The sequence below is a fragment of the Alosa alosa genome, chromosome 13, assembly GCF_017589495.1.
Source record: "Alosa alosa isolate M-15738 ecotype Scorff River chromosome 13, AALO_Geno_1.1, whole genome shotgun sequence".
Lineage (NCBI taxonomy): Eukaryota > Metazoa > Chordata > Actinopteri > Clupeiformes > Clupeidae > Alosa > Alosa alosa.
This window is the reverse complement of record NC_063201.1, coordinates 26,041,089-26,059,575: the sequence shown is the minus strand read 5'-3', so window position 1 is coordinate 26,059,575 and position 18,487 is coordinate 26,041,089. Positions and strand designations below refer to the sequence as shown.

Here is an 18,487-nt window from a genome sequence, read left to right as displayed (position 1 = left end):
CTCTCTGTGCTTCTGTCTCTCTCTCTCTCTCCCCCTCTCTCTCTCTCTCTCTCTCTTTGTGTCTCTGTCTCTCTGTCACACACACCCACACACACACAAACACACACAAAACCATCTTTCTTAATGGGGACCAAGAGACTTTTGAGAAGGGCAGTTGCTGTGGCAACCCACTCTGTTTCCTCACACACACGCACACACACACACACACACACACACACACAAACGCACCCACACACTCACACACACGCTGAGTGAGTGAGAGAGTGCGCGAGGGAGGGAGTGTATGTGCGTAGCTTCCTTATGAGTCGGTCTGAGCCACAACAGAGCCTCATTCTACCCTCGGAGGAGCAAGCCTGAGGGGCTGAGCTCTCCACAGGGCTGATGCAACACTTAGAGGTTACGACAGCCTACCACCCAAGAATACACACGCACACACACACAAACCTCTTCTACAAGATTCCAACCTACGTCTCTTTTAAGAAAGCCATCTCTTTTTGAGGGACACCTCCGCACACTAGATTTCTTAAGGCACTTGAATATTGCAAGGACTCTAAAGGTTTTCAGGTGTGTTTCAGGACTATTGACTCCTGGACTGTGGGAAAGCAGTAAATTATAGATGGTTTGAAGCTACTCTTTGCTTCTTTAAACTCAGTGACCCCACCCTACCCCACTGCCCTCCCTTTCCTCCAGATGTCTTTTTTCCTCCTTCAAATCTCCAAATCTCTGTGTGTGTGTGTGTGTGTGTTCATGTGTCCTTCTGTGTCTCAGTAGCAGAGCACATGTCTGGGCATGTTGGGACATGTTATGGTAGCCAGTAGGACTCAGGAGCAGGTAAAACTGAGCTCTCTGTAAGGAGTTTGGTACAACTGAGCAGGGTAAGAGGAAGAGAGAGAGAGAGAGAGAGAGAGGGAGAGAGAGAGAGAGAGAGAGATACAGAGACAGACAGAGAGAGGGGCAGAGAGCAGGTGCTGTGGGGTATGGCTAAGGGCTGCAGTCCACTGGTGCTGATGTATATTAAGCTGGCCTGGTTCAGCTTTCAGCTGTGCTGCCGTAGAGACAGACTGTCCTGAGCGGTGGAGTTCACACTGTGTACTGGGCTGAGGTCATACCCGAGGCAGGTGAGGGAGTGGACATGCTGTTTACTATCAACGTTGACACATTTAAATGACATTTCACATACGGTAGGCCTACTGGGCTATTTTGTATAGGTGTTCACTAGTGTATTTTGTATACAGTGGATGCCTACTATTGATATAATATATTATAATACTATATAATACTATAACATTTACTTGAACATATTGATTGTACATGTGTTCACACTGCTGTATGCTCACACACTCTCACAACAACACTTCTTGTATTTCTATTGATCAAAACAAGGCATAATGTTTTTTTGTAAATATACTATATATTTTAAAAAATCATTTCACATTGTTGCCAATCTGTTTTGGAATGTATTGGTTATTTGGCTTGGTCTTGATGTGACAGAAAAACGTGGTCAGCTGGTCTGACAGACAGTTTGCCTCGCTGCGTGGAGGGGATCCAGAACTGTTCTTGAGAGACGGGATCTGCCCCGAAAGCTGCTCACAAGAGCCCAGTCCAGCAGACTTACAAACCAGACAGTCAGCAGTTTCTCCCCAGTGCTGCTGGACATTTCATAGTGACTTAAGGAGTCATTTACTTTTAAAGTCGCAAAGTCTAAACAAATAATGCCAGACAAGTATGAGTGAATTAGACAGTGGAGAGATGGCAGTGAGCTTGGTTAAGGGACACATGAGGAGTAGACCTTGACTTCCATTTTCTGGGAGCAGATGTGAGACTTGACCCAGCTCCTCTTGCGTGTGACCCCTTCCTGACCCGACTCCTCTGCCCCCTCACCTCCCCATCTCCCCCCTTATCTGTGTGTTTCTTCATCAGTAAAGAGAGCGCGGAGAAAACAAAGATTACAAGGTTGCCGCATATCAACTCAGGACTCCAATCGAAGAGTTCTGCAACTGACCGCAATGTTTTTTTTTTTTTAAAGGTTAGCAAAGGCATTCTCCACGCATGCACCAACAGTTTGTTGAGGTAAGGTCGCGGTGAGGTCGATCTAAGACGCCCTATGGCCTGTTGACTGTTCCCCCCCTCCCTCGACCAGACGTTCCATCACCACCAGGCTGCAATGTCACATGACACACCACTGCACAGTGGGGCTATGGCTGTGGAGCAACGCAGGCCTCTGGCTGCTGAGCAGGAAGTAGTGTTCGGAACATAACAACACACAGCAACCCAACAACGAGCTAGTCCACAGTGGAATATAGGTTGTTAGGGGGGTGTGAGAAATGTCAGGGCCCAGGCTCTTGTGTGGCGTTGGGATTCTGCTATTGGAAAAAATCAAATGTGTAAAGAAAGCCAGAGGTGGTCTTCCCCTGCTGCTGTGTTCCAGTGCTGTTTCATCACTTTGCTGCTCTGGACGAGTCACACACAGACACAGGGCCTTTCACAGGGCAATGCACAGCCGGCCCATCAGGACGACTCACCACGTTCACACACACACACACACACACACACACACACACACACACACACACACACACACACACACACACACACACACACTCACACACACACACTCTCACACACACACACACACACACTTTAAGAGAAGGGTATTGCTGTCAGCACTGGGCACTCTCATAGTGTGTGTGTGTGTGTGTGTGTAGTAAAACTGCTCAACGTGGTGAGTCCTCCTGATGGGCCGGCTGTGCATTGCCCTGTGAAAGGCCCAGTGGTGATTCTCCCGGTCGCTGGTGGCCTGGCGTCCACCCCGTCCTCTCCGTTCCTCTCCACTCAAGTCCTCGAGAGTGACTCAGTGTGGTGGGCTAATATTAGAGCTCCTACCACACTAATGACTTTTTCATGTTTCCAGGCCCAGAAAAGCTGCCAGCTTGTATCAGGACTTTTTCCATATACAGTGACAACATGAGTGTGTGTATATGTGTCGGCGCCTACGTGTGTGTGTGTGTGTGTGTGTGTGTGTTTTAACTTGTAGGTGCATGCTGTGTGGGAGAATTTGACTTTTTTGCCAAAGGCATTTGTATACGTTCAGAGAGCAGGTTTTTGCAAATGTGTGTGTGTGTGTGTGTGTGTGTGTGTGTGTGTGTTTTTTACAGTGTGTGTTGTTTGTAGCATTCTTGTCTGCTTTTTTTTTCATACAGTCTGCCCTGTGCTGTAGCCTTCAGTGTAAGAAGTTTGTGAGAGCAGTAGGTTTGAAGGCCAGATTTCTCTTTCTCTTTCTCTTTCTCTCTCTCTCTCTCTCTTTCTCCCTCTCTCTCTCTCTCTCTCTCTGCCATGTAGGTGGAGTGGCTTAGCTGGTTCTCTCTGCAGGACTCAGTGATTCATCCAGGCTACTGGCTGCCTGCTGTTGTAAGCAGGGTCAGGTGACATGCTGTTGTGGTGTTGCTGGCTGATTTAAGGGGCTTGAGAGGTTGTAGCGGGACAGACTTCATGTACCCGACCCATCTCTCAGCCACAGCACAGCACAGCACAGCATAACCTCACACATCAGGGGGGGTTAAGCTATCTCTCTGTCTCTCTCTCTTTCTCTCTCTCTCTCTGTCTCGCTCTCTCTCTCTCTCTCTGCAACACTTACATACGGCCCTGCTAAACACATGCAAATATATGGGCATGGAAACGAGGTTAAAGAGTACATTTGTGTGTATGTGCATGTGTCTTTGTGTGTGTGTGTGTGTGTGTGTGTGTGTGTGTGTGTGTCTGTATGTATGTTTCGATGTGAGCACAACTGAGCTTCTGCTCTTTGAATTTGCATGTGTCAACCCCAGAGCCTGATGCGTCTGCATGCTTGCACGTCTCTCTCTCTCTCTCTCTCTCTCTGTCTCTCTGTACAGCCGCTGCACTGGATCCCTTTGCTTACTCTCTTTTTCTCCTCCCTCCCTCTCTCCCTGCCTCCCTCCCTCCCTCTCTCTGTCCGTGTGAGCGTAGTCTGGGCTCGGTGCCAAGTGGAGTGTGTTTTTTGAATGAATACCTGATGAGGCTGCTGAGGCTGACTGGGGGGGAGGAGCCGTGCAGTAGAGTACTGTGGAGATAGAGAGAGAGGGAGGGAGAGAGAGAGGGAGGGAAGGAGGGAGAGAGGGAGGGAGGGAGGGAGGCAGGATAGGAGGAAGGGAGAGAGGGAGGGAGGGAGGGAGGGAGGTAGTAGAGAGAGAGAACGAGAGGGAGGGAGGGAGTGTGATAGAGGGAAAGAAAAACACGCATGAGTGAGAGAGAGAGAGGAAGAGCGAGTGAGATAGGGAGAGGGAGGGAGAGAGAGAGAGACGGGGAGAGAGCGCTGGCAGTCCGCTCGCCTTGCATAACATACGCCGGGGCACCGCACGCAGGGCTTCATGTGAGCCAGCCCATGGCAGAGGGACTTCCTATACTCTACTCCACCGGAATGACTTAAGAGGGGAGGGGAAGTGAGAAAGAGAGAGAGAAAGAGGGAGGGAGAGAGAAAGAGAGTGAGAAAGAGAGAGAGGGAGGCAAGCTCTGGACGTAGAGGAAACTGCATGTCAGTGGGTCTGGCTGAATGACTTGCTATGAAGATTCAGACAAAGGAAGGCAATGCTTGCAGCCGACACCGTCACTGCCGGAGACGCCAGCTCGCTCTCTGCCCGACGCTGACGACGCGGAGGTCGGACAGCGAAACGCTCGTCCAGCCCTGACTCGCTGAGAGACCCACGGGTGAGAGCCTGTACATGCAGGAAAGCCAGGGCTGCAGGGAGATCTGGGGGCTATTTTTTGCTCTCCTCACTATCTTGCCCAGACACACACATACACACACATACACATATACACATACACATACACACATATACACACAGATACATGGGCAAATAGACAGACAGACACACTCTTTAGGTTTGAAAGACACACACACAGAGACCAACACACATACACACACACACACACACACACACACACACACACACACACATGAAGGCTGTGTGTGCTGTAAGCTGTTGGTGGTTTGTGAATCGGTCGTGTTTTGATCTTGAGTGTTTAGCTGGGGCAGAGGAAGCAGAAGCCTGGGGGGACGACGGCTGAGCTCGTCTGCATCTGTGTGCTTCTGTGTAGATATATCTCTCTCTCTCTATCTCTCGCTCCCCCCTCCTCTCTCTCTTTTTCTCTCTCTCTGTCTCTCTCTCTCTGTGGTGCTGTTGTGTGTTGGGAGGCTGTGCTCTTTGTACGGGCAGCAACAGTGCTGTTTGGGCTCCCATGTCTGGCGGTGGACTCTCTCCCCGGCCCCGCCTCTTAAAGGGGCAGGCGCCCGCAGGGCTGGAGAGAGCGGTGGTTATTGGAGGAGGCGCTGGTAGTGTGGTTGTAGAGGTGCTGGAGGAGTAGATGGAAGTGAAGGAGGTGGGGGTGGGGGGGTGTTTGCTCCGCTGTCTCGGCTTTCCCACAGCGCATGTCTTGGGCGGGGGGGGCAGACAGGCAGATGTTACGCTTCACCGCTTGATAGAGCGACAGGAACAACCTGTTTGTGTGAGACTAAGACAGAGAGAGAGAGAGAGAGAGAAAGAGGAAGAGAGAGAGGAAGAGAGAAACTGAGAGAGCGAGAGTCAGAGAGAGAATGAGGGGGGGGGGAGGAGAGACTAGCCGCAGCCAGTAGAACCGTTCCCTGTCCTGTCCACCAGGCTTAAACTATCCTCCCAGGCAATGACATCATGGGATATTTGATCACCTTGTGATTGGGGCTGGGGCGGGCTCCAGAGCTGCCATTGTTGTGGCAGCACCCGTGTGTGTCATCTGATGGCAGCACAACCACTCTGCCTGTGTGGCCACTTGACAGCCCACTTCAGACTGTCTCTCCCCTTTCAGATGTGACATGGGGAGCTTGCGTTGTGTATCTTGCTGCCTTGAGGCGTCTGGTTTTCTTGTGTGTGTGTGTCCCTCTGATTGTTTACATTCTCGGGGCAAGGCTCGGCGAGGACAATGTGCTCGTGCACTTTTTCCACAGCCGTCTGTCCATAAGAACAGTGTGTGCTATGTGTGTACATTTGTGTGTGTGTGCGTGTGCGTGTGCGTGTGCGTGTGCGTGTGCGTGTGTGTGTGTGTGTGCGTGTGTCTGTGTGTGTGTGTGTGTCCGCTGTCACACACACACTGCCCATATTGACTGACTCACGGACAAAAGCAATCAAGCAGACCTGAGGGACCTTGTGGGGAAGTGAGACACAGCTTTACTGCTTGCTTAGATCTCGTGGTGCTCTTGTCAGGATACTTTGTTCCTTACTCAACTCATTCACAAGTGTATGTGTTTGTGGGCATTCTTGTCGACAAACCATGCCTGTATATCCGTTCCTGAATGCGTCATCTACAATGGTAGTTATATATGTTATTATGTTTACATGCTGCTGTGGAGTATGTGTGTGTGTGAGTGTGTGTGTGTGCATTCTCTTTTGTGTGCAGGGAGGTTTGAGTCGATGAGAACATTTACACATTGTACATACTGTACATACATATGAAGGACATATTTATAGGTATGTTTAGAAGTTTAGAAGATTTAAACAAACAATCTGTATCAAGGTCCATGTTCAAGCTGGGCTCTGTAAAGCATATTGAGATGTGTGTGTGTGTGTGTTTGTGTGTGTTTTTCTGTGTGTGTTCAAGTGTCCATTATATTCTGCAGACTAGATGACTGTCCTTGTATTCCTGTATTTCTATTCAGCTGTACCAGTGTGTGTGTTGAAGTTGAATAATCTGTGTGTATGTGTGTGAGTGTGCCTTCTATTGCCCTGTCTACTGCAAGTCAGGACAGCACCATGTTAGCTGACCTGTGTGTATGTGTGTGTGTGAGAGAGATAGATAGAGATAGGGATAGGGATAGATTGAGCTTAACACTTCTTTATTCAAACAATATTAGGTGTTTAAATACTCCAAAATAAAACCATCGACAAGTGTTACCTCATAATCAATGCAAAATATGCAATAATATATGATGGCTTGTTTGTATGGTTTTGTTTGAGGCTGTAACACTTGTTGATGGTGTTAAGCTCTATCTATCTATCTAAATATGTGTGTGTGTGTGTGTGTGTGTGTGTGTGTGTGTGTGTGTGTGTGTGTGTGTGTGTGTGTGTGTGTGTGTGTGTGTGTGTGTGTAAGAGAGAGAGAGAGAGGGAATGACACTGCAGGGTGTTAATCTCACCCCTCTGACTCCCAGCCAGGTTCTAGTTGGAGGTGCTTCCCCGACTGGGCTGCCTGAAAGCCATCTGCACTGGTGTTGGGCTGAGAGGCTCACATACTCCTACGGCAGGAAAGGGAGGACAAACTGAGCCGAGGGGCCAGGTGTTCTAGTCAGCTTTTAGTGCTCTTTTGGAAGCTAATGAGGGAGAACAGAATGACTGACCAAAAACATGATGTGCGTGCATCCATGCCATTAGAAAAGGAGGGAAAGAAAAAAGAAGAAAGAGGGAAAGAAAGAGAGAAAGAAAGAAAGAAAGAAAGAAAGAAAGAAAGAAGGAAGGGATTAAAGAGTGGCAGGAAAAATACAGCGAGAGAGAGAGAGAGAGAGAGAGAGAGAGAGAGAGAGAGAGAGGGATGAAGTGGGAGGGGAAAGACAAATAGACAAAGAGAAGATGTAAGACGAGGGTTTTTTTCCTTCGTTGCTCGACCCACTGTGGCGTTCCGCTGCTGCATGGTGACGAGGCCGCTTATCCCAAGCATGGGCTACCTCGTCGTCCAGCCAACCAGAGGCTCCGAGCCACGCTCACCGAAGCGCCGGGGCAAATCGGCCCGTGAAGGATGTCCTTTCCCCCCTAAACGTCTGCCTGCCGTGACCATCACCACCCACACCGTTGTTGCCTCCCCTAACCCCCCCCCCCACACACACACACACACACACACACACACACACACACACACACACACACACACACACACATATACACTACCCTTAATCATATCTCAGAAAGGAAGATGAAAACAAATCTGAGGAGCATTGGACCCAGTTTGGTTCAGACGAAGCCATAAGATGAAAGCTCGACTTTGTGTTCCCCCACAGAGTGTCATTAGCAGCTACAGTGTTTCTAATAATAACTTTCTGCGGGGGAAATCTGCTTGGATTCGGTGCCTTGTAAGCCCATGGAATCAATAGAACAATGTGCCGTCCTCGCCGCGGAGCGTTCTGGCCATTAGATGTGATCTGTGCGCGTCTGTGGCCGACCGAAGGGCCAGGGCTGGAGAGGGAGAGGGCTGGAGAAGGAGAGGGCTGGAGAAGGAGAGGGCTGGAGAGGGAGAGGGCTGGAGAGGGAGAGGGCTGGAGAGGGAGAGGGCTGGAGAAGAGGCTGGTGGAGGAATGGAGAAGTTTGGTGGGGTTTAAGCTTCCGGGGGCGGCCCGATTAAGAGTAGCCAGTCATCAATATGCTGTCTGTTGGAAAAGGCTGGGCTTGCTCTCTGCTGTGCTGCACGGTGTGGTTTGAGTGTGTGTGTGTGTGTGTGTGTGTGTATGTGTGTGTAAGAGAGGGATAGTAAGAGAGGAATACTGAAAGGGTGAGTGAGTGCATGTGTGTGTGTGTGTGTGCATGTAAAAAAGAGGAAGAATGAGAGTAAAAAGTGAGATTTTGTGTGTGTGTGTGTGTGTGTGTCTGTGTGTGTGTGTGTGTGTGTGTGTGTGTGTGTGTATGCATTCCTGTTGTCATCGGCATGACCGACACTCTTTTCTAAAGAAAATGAAGTCTTTTCTAAAGCAATTATGTGCCATTTCGCACATATATTTATACAGTATATTCGTGTAAAAGCAGATGTGCATTTGTTTGTGCAAAAGCAGATGTGTATGTGTTTTTGTGTGTGTGTGTGTGTGTGTCGTCCTACTCTGTGTGTTCTGTTCTTGTGCAGTTTATGTGTGCGAGGGTGTAAATCCACTCGTGCATGCACACGTGCCTGTATTTACATTTATGTATGCATGCCCATATGTGTATGTTGCTATGCTTTATTTCTCGCTCACACACACACACACACACACACACATGCATGTACACACTGTGTGCTCGCGTGCGTGTGTATGTGTGTGTGTGTGTGTGTGTGTGTGTGTGTGTGTGTGTCTGCTATTTTCATTACGCTGGCTCTGTGAGGTGTGTAGCACTATGCTGACTGGCTGAGGAAACTGGGGCAGTGATTGGTGCACTGCTGCTGTGGCTGGGGGAAGTCTTTCCCTCGTTCCCTCCATCATCCCTCCCTCCCTCCCTCCCCCTCAATCTCTCTCTCCCTCCCTCCCTCCCCCTCAATCTCTCTCTCCCTCCCTCCCTCCCTCCCTCCTGCGCACACTCGTTGGCTTGTTATGAAGCAGCTCCTGCTGCAGGCTCAGCTCAATGTGGGTCAGGAGAAGCACTCATCTCTCTCTTTCTCTCCATCTCCATCGTGCCATCGTTCCTCCTGTTTTTCCTCTCTCTCTCGCTCTCTCTCTCTTTCTCTCTCTCATTTGTTCTCTCCTCTCCTTGCTTTTTTGTCATCCCTTCTTTTCACACCCCATCTTTCCTCTCTCTCTCTCTCTCTCTCTCTCTCCTTGTCACCCTCCCTTATGCTCTGTGCTCCTGCTGCTCCTCCTGGCAGGGGTGGTGAGGGTGGTGAGGGTGGTGAGGGTGGAGAGGGTGGAGGTGGTGCTGCAGGTTTGGGTGCTGCTGGCTCTCTCTCCCTCCAGGCACAGATGGATGCTGTGACCCCTCGCTGAGCCAGAAGGTCACTGGGTTTAACAAAACTGTGTCGACGATTCTCACCCTAGTGTGTCCCTGGCAGCCTCTGCCGTGATTAGCTGAGGTTACTTACACTCCCACCCCTTATACAATCACACACACACACACACACACACACACACTGCACAGTATCACACACACATACACACACACACACACACAAACAAACACACACACACACACACACACACACACACACACACACACACACTGCACAGTATCACACACACATACACACACACAGACACACACACACACTGCACAGTATCACACACACACACACACACACACACACACACACACTGCACAGTATCACACACACACACACACACACACACTGCACAGTATCACACACACACACACACTGCACAGTATCACACGCACACAGGGAGAGACAAGCACACCCTTGAGCACACAATAGGAAGAGATCTAAGCACAAGCACAGAGATAGAATATGCCATGAAAAAAGGGGAATGGGGGGGGTGTTAAGAGGCTTAGAGGTGCCTTTAACACAGAGAAGAGTTTAATAGAGAGAGTCAATGAGAGCGGAGGACAAGAGTGTGTGTGAGGGTGCGGTGCAGGAGAATGGTGTGGGGCAGCGTGGTGCGGTGCGGTGCGGGGAGATAGGGCGAGATGCTCGTGTTCCACACTGGCCCTGTTGACACGGCTCCCTCTCCATAACCCAGTTTCGTCTTTGTCATTTTCATTAAGTATTTAAATGGCCTCGGGTGCCGGCTGTAGATAAAGAGCAGCTTAGAGCGCTGCTGCCCGGCCCACTCTCCTCACAGGCCCTGGGCTCAGCCATGCTCCCACTGTAACCAGTCTGTCAGTAGTCCTCTCGCTCCCTCTCTCTCTCTCTCTCTCTCTAGCGCTCTCTCTCTCTTTTATTCGTCTCTCTAGCATCCTCTCTCTCCCTCTCTCTCTTTTATTTCTCTCTCTCTCACTCTTTTTCTCTCTAGCAACTTTCTCTCTCTGACTGAAATTGAAAAACAGGATCTCTTACATGCAGTATATCACTGTGTATGTATCTCTCTCTGCCTGTCTCTCTCTCTAATGCACACTCTCTATATATAGGCCTATCTCTCTCTCTCTCTCTCTCTCTCTCTCTCTCTCTCTCTCTCTGTGGCTTCCCTCTGCTCTGAGGACTGTGCCCACAGTAGTCTTCTAATTCTGTTCTGTCAGAAGTGGAGAGTGTAACCGTGGTGACAACAAGTGTCTCATCACACTGCCTTCTCATCTGTGTTATTTTTGATATGTATTAATAGTTTGTAGCTTGTGCCAGTGATTGATTGTTGTGATGGTTTGTGTTTCTGTCTGCATATCTGTGTGTGTGTACCTCTCTCTGTCTATCTATTTGTGTGCATGCGTATACTCTTGATGATTACATCTATGTTTGTGTTTGTGTCACACAGATTTCTACGAGAGGAAGAGGAAGGCAACAGTCATTAGGAAATGATTCCCCATGAAGCCAAGAGAACGCTTCTTCACAGCAGGCACTCCTCTCAATACTTCAGACTGAGAGCCAGGCCTAGCAGACCTTAGTGTGCTACAACAGAGTGTGAAAAACAAACTGACACAGACACAGAGAGAAAGAGTGTCATACAGGGATAGAAAGAGACAAACCGAGAGAGAGAGAGAGAGAGAGAGAGAGAGAGAGAGAGCTCTAACAAGGACATAGGACAGAAAAAAAACATCGCCTCTCTCTTTCACAGAACAAGAACTACAACTAATCAAACCAGGAGGACGCCGCCATGAAGTCGAGCCAGGAGCGCGGTAACGAGTGCCTGCCCCCGAAGAAGCGGGAGCTGCTGGTGCTGGAGGAGCGGGCGCTGGCAGCTGTTGGGGAGAGCCAGCGGGGCGAGAACCTGGCCTGGCTAGCCAGCGTGGCCAGCATGGCCTCTATGGCCCCGGTGGGGGGCAGCCAGGGCAACAGCAGCGGTGGGAATGGCACAGTCGAGTCGCAGAGCCCGTCGCACGAGATCCTGTCCATGGTGACCGAGTTCCATCCCTCCTTCTCGACGCCGTCGTCATCATCTTTGTCTTTGTCGTCCTCTTCTTCGTACACCTTCTCTTCGTCCACTACGTCCATGTCCAGAGGAGTCGGCGCCGGAGTTCCGCAGTCGGCCGGTCAACCCACCGTCCTCTCCACCGGACTGGCCCAGCCGGCCGGGACCGTCCAGTACGCACCGCTGCCCCAGAACCTCCAGCTCATCGGGCCCTACACGGGCTACATCTCCTCCCAGGTGCTGCCTTCGGCCGCCAGCCCCGCTGGACAGCACCCGCGGCCTCAGACGGAGGCGTACGTCACGGCGGTTGTCTCCCAGGCCGCCTCCAACGGAGACCACCACCACCTTCACCACCACCACCACCACCCACAGCAGCACCATCAGCAGCAGCAGCAGCACCAGCAGCAGCAGCCAGGCCTGGGGGCAGCGACGTTGGCCGTGTCCGGTGGGGTGACCTCCCCTGTCCCCCAGCTCACCCAGCCCTCCACCCAGTGCATCCAGCTGGACGGCTCCTCCCTTGGGGTGTCCGTGAGCTCCCCGACCGGCCAGCTCCCGCTGCACCTCCACCCCCACAACGCCACGGTCCTCACCCCCCACACGCTTACTCTGGGCACCTCCCAGCTGCTGGTGCACTACGCAGATGCTCCCCAGGCCAAGCTGGCCGACGGCGGTCAGAGCAGGGAAATCTACAACGGGGAGATTGTGGAGACGACCGGCGTGGGCAGACACGCGGCTGCTGGTGGCGTGCTGAAGGTGGCGACGGTGCCGCACGATAACGACCAGCGGTCACAAGCCCATGGTATGAGCCTGGCGGCCCGGACCCAGGTGCTGCTGCCCGCGGAGTACCAAGACAGCACCGGCCTGCACACCTCTCTCATGCTGGTGCCCAGCAGCGCGGCTGACCTCCAGCGCAGCCTCGGCAAGGACCTGAGCGGCCTGCCCCGGGCCGAGAAAGGGGGCATCTGTGTGGGCAAGCCCATCTCGCGGGACTCCCGAGACTCGCGGGGCTCCACGCTCTCGCTGTCGTCTCTGGAGAGCTTGGCCTCGCCAGCGCCTACTCTGTCGCCCCACGCTCTCCTCCAGACCACCCACGCCAGCACCCAGGAGATGGCGGCGGCCGGCATCTACTCGGCCACGCCGCTGCCCATCATCGGCTACATCTCCGGCGGGGCGTCGCAGCAGCACGGCGGCTACCACGGCAACCTGACGCAGCACCTGCTCATCTCGGGCAGCCCGTCGTTGCTCATCCCCGTCAGCACGGGGCCGGGGCCGGGGGAGAGCGAGCACACGGCCCGCGCGATCGTCACCGCCCCCTCTGCGGTCGTCACCGTCTCCTCCAGCAGTCACCAGGCGTCTGTGGCGCAGGCGCCTCCTCTGGCCACGGCCGCCCACGCCTACGTCAGCCCGATCCCCGTCGCCACCGCTGCCCTCCCCGACCCCGGCGCCGCCGCATTGTCGGACGGTCAGCAGAACCAACACATGGTGCAGGTGTCCCCGCAGCAGGCCCACGTCGTCCAGCTGCCTCCGCAGCCCGCCGCTGCCGCGGCCCCTGTCTCTCCCTCGGCCTCGCTGCCGCCCTACTTCATGCGCGGCTCCATCATCCAACTGGCCGACGGGGAGCTGAAGCGTGTGGAGGACTTGAAGACGGAGGACTTCATCCAGAGTGCCGAGGTCAGTGGTGACCTCAAGATCGACTCGAGCACCGTGGAGCGCATCGACTGCAGCCAGACGCCTGACGTGGTCGTCATACAGTTCTCCGTCGGGGAGCACAAGGCACAGGTGAGAACTGGCCTCTCTCATGCCTGCATGAGAGCCATGCATCATATTTACATTTTGGTAGCCATAAAAGCCTAGTAAAAATGAGCCATCTTGTTAATGATTTTTCTAACCAAAGTTGACCAGTGTTTTAAAACCAGATGTTTTCCACAAATGCTATTGCTGTCCAAATAACAGTCTTTATATTATATGCTGTTCATCTTACCAGCTGTTTTTGCACTCACTTTCCCTCTGATCAGCTGTTCTCTATTTAGAAGTGTGTCTGTGTCTCTATTTAACACTGGCGTGCTAAGCAGCTGTTATGTACAAAGTTCATTCACCCTGGCTAATCTTTTGCTGATTCCATTATGGAATCAACAATGCTTCACTCAGTTGCTAATGGTGATTTTGTTTGCCCTCAGGTGAGAGTGGAGGTCCTGGTCGAGTACCCGTTCTTTGTTTTTGGGCAGGGCTGGTCCTCCTGCAGCCCTGACAAAACCACCCAGCTCTTGGAGCTCTCCTGTGCCAAGCTCTCTGTGGGCGACGTCTGCATCTCCCTCACACTCAGAAGCGTGAGGAACGGCTCGCTGAGGAAAGAGCAAACCACAGAGCCTGTGGGCACCAACTCCGCCAAACCAGCCAAGGTTGGGGGACCACCCAGAGATCACGAGGCCCCGCGAGAGGGCCTGGCCAATGGGCCGCGGCTGGTCAGTCAGCGCGCCCCTGGAAGCAGCGGGCCTGGAGGAGAACCAGCGGCCGGAGGTGGGGAGCAGCAGCAACACGTTCGGACGATCCAGATCCACCAGACTCTCGTGGAGAACGGCAGGACGGGGGAGCCAAAGGTCGTGAGCGCGCCCCTGGAGTCCGCTGGGGCCCCGGAGAGGCCGACGGCCAGCCGCAAGAGGCGGTGGTCAGCCCCTGAGAATCGGGAGGCGGAGCGACTGTACGAGGAGACACCTCCCACTTCCACGCTCCCTAAACTTGCTTTCATTCCTCAGGAGGTCAAAATCAGCATCGAGGGCAGGTCAAGTACTGGTCGTTGAAGGCTCTTGCTTGTGGTGAGCAGAGGGACAATGAAAGGCGTAAAAAAAAAGAAGTTCTTTGTGTTTGTGATTAATATACACTTAAAAAAGACATATATGAATATATATATATTTTTCCTTTCTATCCTGATTACTGTAACTTTTGCTCAATTTACACAGTATTTACTTCTTCTGACTGTTGCTTTGTTTTGTAACCACACGTAGACCTCCTTTGAAGTGAGTTGCACAGGGAGTCGTCGATAGTCGTCGACAGGGGCGTCGCTGAGGGGCGGGGGGGTTAGGACGATTCTAAGGGCCCAGCACTGACAGGGGGCCCCCAGAGACCCCCCCCAATAATACTATATATTATCAGGGGCCCAGAATTATTGTCTGTCATAGGGCCCAAATTATCTAGCAGCGCCCCTGGTCGTCAGGGACAGAAGTACAGTTGGCATGGAGAAAACCAGTGCACACTACTGCATTTAGTACTGGATGCTGATGTCCAGTCACAATTTTGACATGAATGTGTATTTCTCCCCCTCCATGCCACTCCACAGGCTAAGGGAGGAGAGAGGCTGGTTCCAACCTGTTTAGTCGCTGCTCCACTCCCTCCAGCCTTGCTGTTTCCCCTTGGATGTATATGGCTAACATGCTACCTAGCAATGCATCACTTACATTGGCTCTCTACATACATAAGAGAAATACTGTAGGTCTTGTGGATGGATCTTGTAAAGGAGCATGCTAACTTGCAAGGCATAGTTTTTTTTTGAAGATATGAGCTGGGGGGACATAAAAGGAGCAAAAACGTTCAGTAACCAGGTCAGTAAAGCGCAGTAAACATTAAAGGTGACTTTTCCTGAGGTAGAATGTTTAAGAGAATTAATATTTGCATCAGACCAGTCCAATAGCAGATGCCAACCTTGTGCACAGGAAACAAAAGCCTCATTTTGACTCATCCGGTGCCCGGCTGTTCAGAAACGTATACACCCTGTTTAGTAGCACTTTACCCAACAAAAAGCAAACTTGCAGATGGAAAACACCCACCTCTGTTTTGTTTCCATGGCAACGGGGCGTGTTAGTGAGAATTGCGTATGATGTCAGCACCATTCTGTCTATTTCAGCCTGTCCTGTGTGACCTCAGAATCATTGCATACAGTTTATGCTGGTTTCTTTATAGTGGAGGCTGTATTTGAGCTAAACTACTTAGCCTAGCTCATATTTCAGCAGAGCAAAAACAGCAGATGCTACTTACTTGACTTAACTTGCAGGTCCAAGAGAAGTTTTCTTTTTGTTTTGGTGGGTGTGTGGATTATAGGTGTAATGTGTAAGTCAAACATGAATGTAAGGTGCTGTCCATTCCAGTTTCTGAATACATGACCTCACTGCTATGCCCGTCCTTGGAAGTTGCAACACTTGTCTGTGGGAAATGAATTGAAAAGCTCTCTCTCGAGTAACTTTAACACAGTTCAGCAGTAAGAGGGACACATTTACAGCAACTGGAATCCAGCAATGATAGTAAAAAGCCTATGGACGAGAACCGTTTCCACTAATCACAGGCTTTCTGTCCTTGGGGAATATGAGCACAATATGCAGCTCCAAAGAGAAGGTTTAAATGGATGACTACAGCATGGACAAACATGAGGACATGCCCAACATGCACCAAGTCTATACTCAGAACGTCCCTCTTCAGCTGTGAACCAGCTTTAGCCGGAAGTCAGACAGAGACTCAGACAGTCTCAAAGGGAAATTAAATGTTCAATAGCTCTAAACAAATCAGGGTGAGCATTTTCAAACTTAAAGGGATATTCCACCATTTGGAGAAATACACTAATTTCCCACCTCCCCTTTTAGCTCCAGCTCATTGAATCAGATTAGACCGTTAGCTTATAGCAGAGATGCTAACGCTCTAATCTGATTCAATGAGCTAGAGCTAAAAGTGCTACTGTCAGAGAACGGCTGGATGAACTAGGGAAAGGTAAAACTCAATTGTTTAACTCGAGGGGAGGTGGAAAATGAGTGTATTTCCCCAAATGGTGGAATATCCCTTTAAGTAACCATACAAAAAACACACTTTTTTTTTTACTTGTACAGCATTGTCTTGTATAGTTCAAAGATGTTGGTTGGATCTATAATGTGGTTTAGGGTTACTTTTGAACCAAAAGCTGGCATTCACACACTCATGTGGTATCTTGTTCCATGTCTATAGCTCCCCACAAAAAAAACTGAATGCCGTAGCTAGCCCTTCTATATGGTCAACAAGCAAAAAACACTCAAAGGAATGCCACAAATAAATTCTTCAAAATGTAGCCTACAGCAAGTTCGTTGAATACATTTTGAATTCAGATAACAAAAATGGCATGGAATACTTTCTTCTCAGACTTACATCTACAAAATTATACATACTATCTTCTCAGACTCAATATAATTTTGTAGATTCTTTTTTTTTTGCCGTCCACAACCTCTGGCTACAGATGCATATTCATCATGCTCTGCACAGATTGCATAACCTCTGACTAAACTAGTCTTTGAGTCTTGTTTGGGAACGCTGCCCATCTGTGAGCGTAGTGTGTGTGTGTGTGTGTGTGTGTGTGTGTGTGTGTGTTTGTGTGCGTGTGTGTGTGCTGTGTGCTTACTGTGTTGGATCTCGATTCCTTATGGAGAGAGAGAGAGAGAGAGAGAGAGAGAGAGAGAGAGAGAGAGGCTTGTTTGCAGAGCTGACAGATGTTGGTGTGATGTGATATAGACGCACCATGGATTCTCTACGTGTCTGTGAACCTAATGTCTTTAAGGATCTCATCATGGCTGCATAAGTGGATGTCCATAAATCAGTGTCCCAGCCCCATGACACCACAGGCAAAGTGAGCCCTTCGCCTCCCTCTTCTCACTTTTGTAATGGTACTCCGCAAGTCATTGAACTGACAAAGCATAGACCACTGGTGTCCCTATGGTATAATTTGTACTGAAAGCATTGCAGATAAACAAGAAATTAATCAAAGCTCTACCCCCAAACACCCACCCCAACCCCCCGCTTATGCACATCCAACTGCTCTCTAGTACATGTTTTATATGTACAATTGTGCAATAATATGCTTGGTGTGATAAAGTCTGGTTCATCACACGATCCCGCATTGTATATGAGCATGAATGACCCATTTTTGACGTCATTCCCTTGAATTTTGCGATTTGCACATCTATTTTGATGAAATGTGTAGAGTCTGCAGTGTAGCCTGTGTCACTATCTCAGACTGTGAGCTCAGTGTTATCCATTAGCATTTGGGTCTAACTGAGGTGTTCGGCATAGTAAGCTTATTTAACCATGTGTCTGATCATGTGCTCTCATTTATTCTTCATACAGTAAGTTTGTTAGTGTAAGTGTGTAACTAAATCAAACTTTAGATCAAACTCAGGGGTGGTGTGTGTGTGTGTGTGTGTGTGTGTGTGTGTGTGTGTGTTTGTGTGCGTGTGTGTGTGTGCTGTGTGCTTACTGTGTTGGATCTCGATTCCTTATGGAGAGAGAGAGAGAGAGAGAGAGAGAGAGAGAGAGAGAGAGGCTTGTTTGCAGAGCTGACAGATGTTGGTGTGATGTGATATAGACGCACCATGGGATTCTCTACGGTTCAGAACCTAATGTCTTTAAGGATCTCATCATGGCTGCATAAGTGGATGTCCATAAATCAGTGTCCCAGCCCCATGACACCACAGGCAAAGTGAGCCCTTCGCCTCCCTCTTCTCACTTTTGTAATGGTACTCCGCAAGTCATTGAACTGACAAAGCATAGACCACTGGTGTCCCTATGGTATAATTTGTACTGAAAGCATTGCAGATAAACAAGAAATTAATCAAAGCTCTACCCCCAAACACCCACCCCAACCCCCCGCTTATGCACATCCAACTGCTCTCTAGTACATGTTTTATATGTACAATTGTGCAATAATATGCTTGGTGTGATAAAGTCTGGTTCATCACACGATCCCGCATT

General features: G+C 50.3%; 1 protein-coding gene across 3 annotated transcripts; it reads left to right on the top strand.

Moving 5' to 3' along the window:
* Positions 1–987: 987 nt before the first annotated feature.
* atxn1b (ataxin 1b) lies at positions 988–17,800 on the top strand. Of its 3 annotated transcripts, none has more exons than XM_048260461.1 (3): positions 988–1,118; positions 11,138–13,510; positions 13,909–17,800. In XM_048260461.1, exons 2-3 carry the CDS (start codon positions 11,477–11,479, stop codon positions 14,527–14,529), a joined length of 2,655 nt encoding a protein of 884 aa, XP_048116418.1. In that variant the 5' UTR covers positions 988–1,118; positions 11,138–11,476; the 3' UTR covers positions 14,530–17,800. The 3 variants fall into 3 exon arrangements, with proteins under 3 accessions (XP_048116418.1, XP_048116417.1, XP_048116420.1); XM_048260460.1 differs by lacking the exon at positions 988–1,118 and adding an exon at positions 4,289–4,722; XM_048260463.1 differs by lacking the exon at positions 988–1,118 and adding an exon at positions 5,685–6,360.
* Positions 17,801–18,487: the final 687 nt, after the last annotated feature.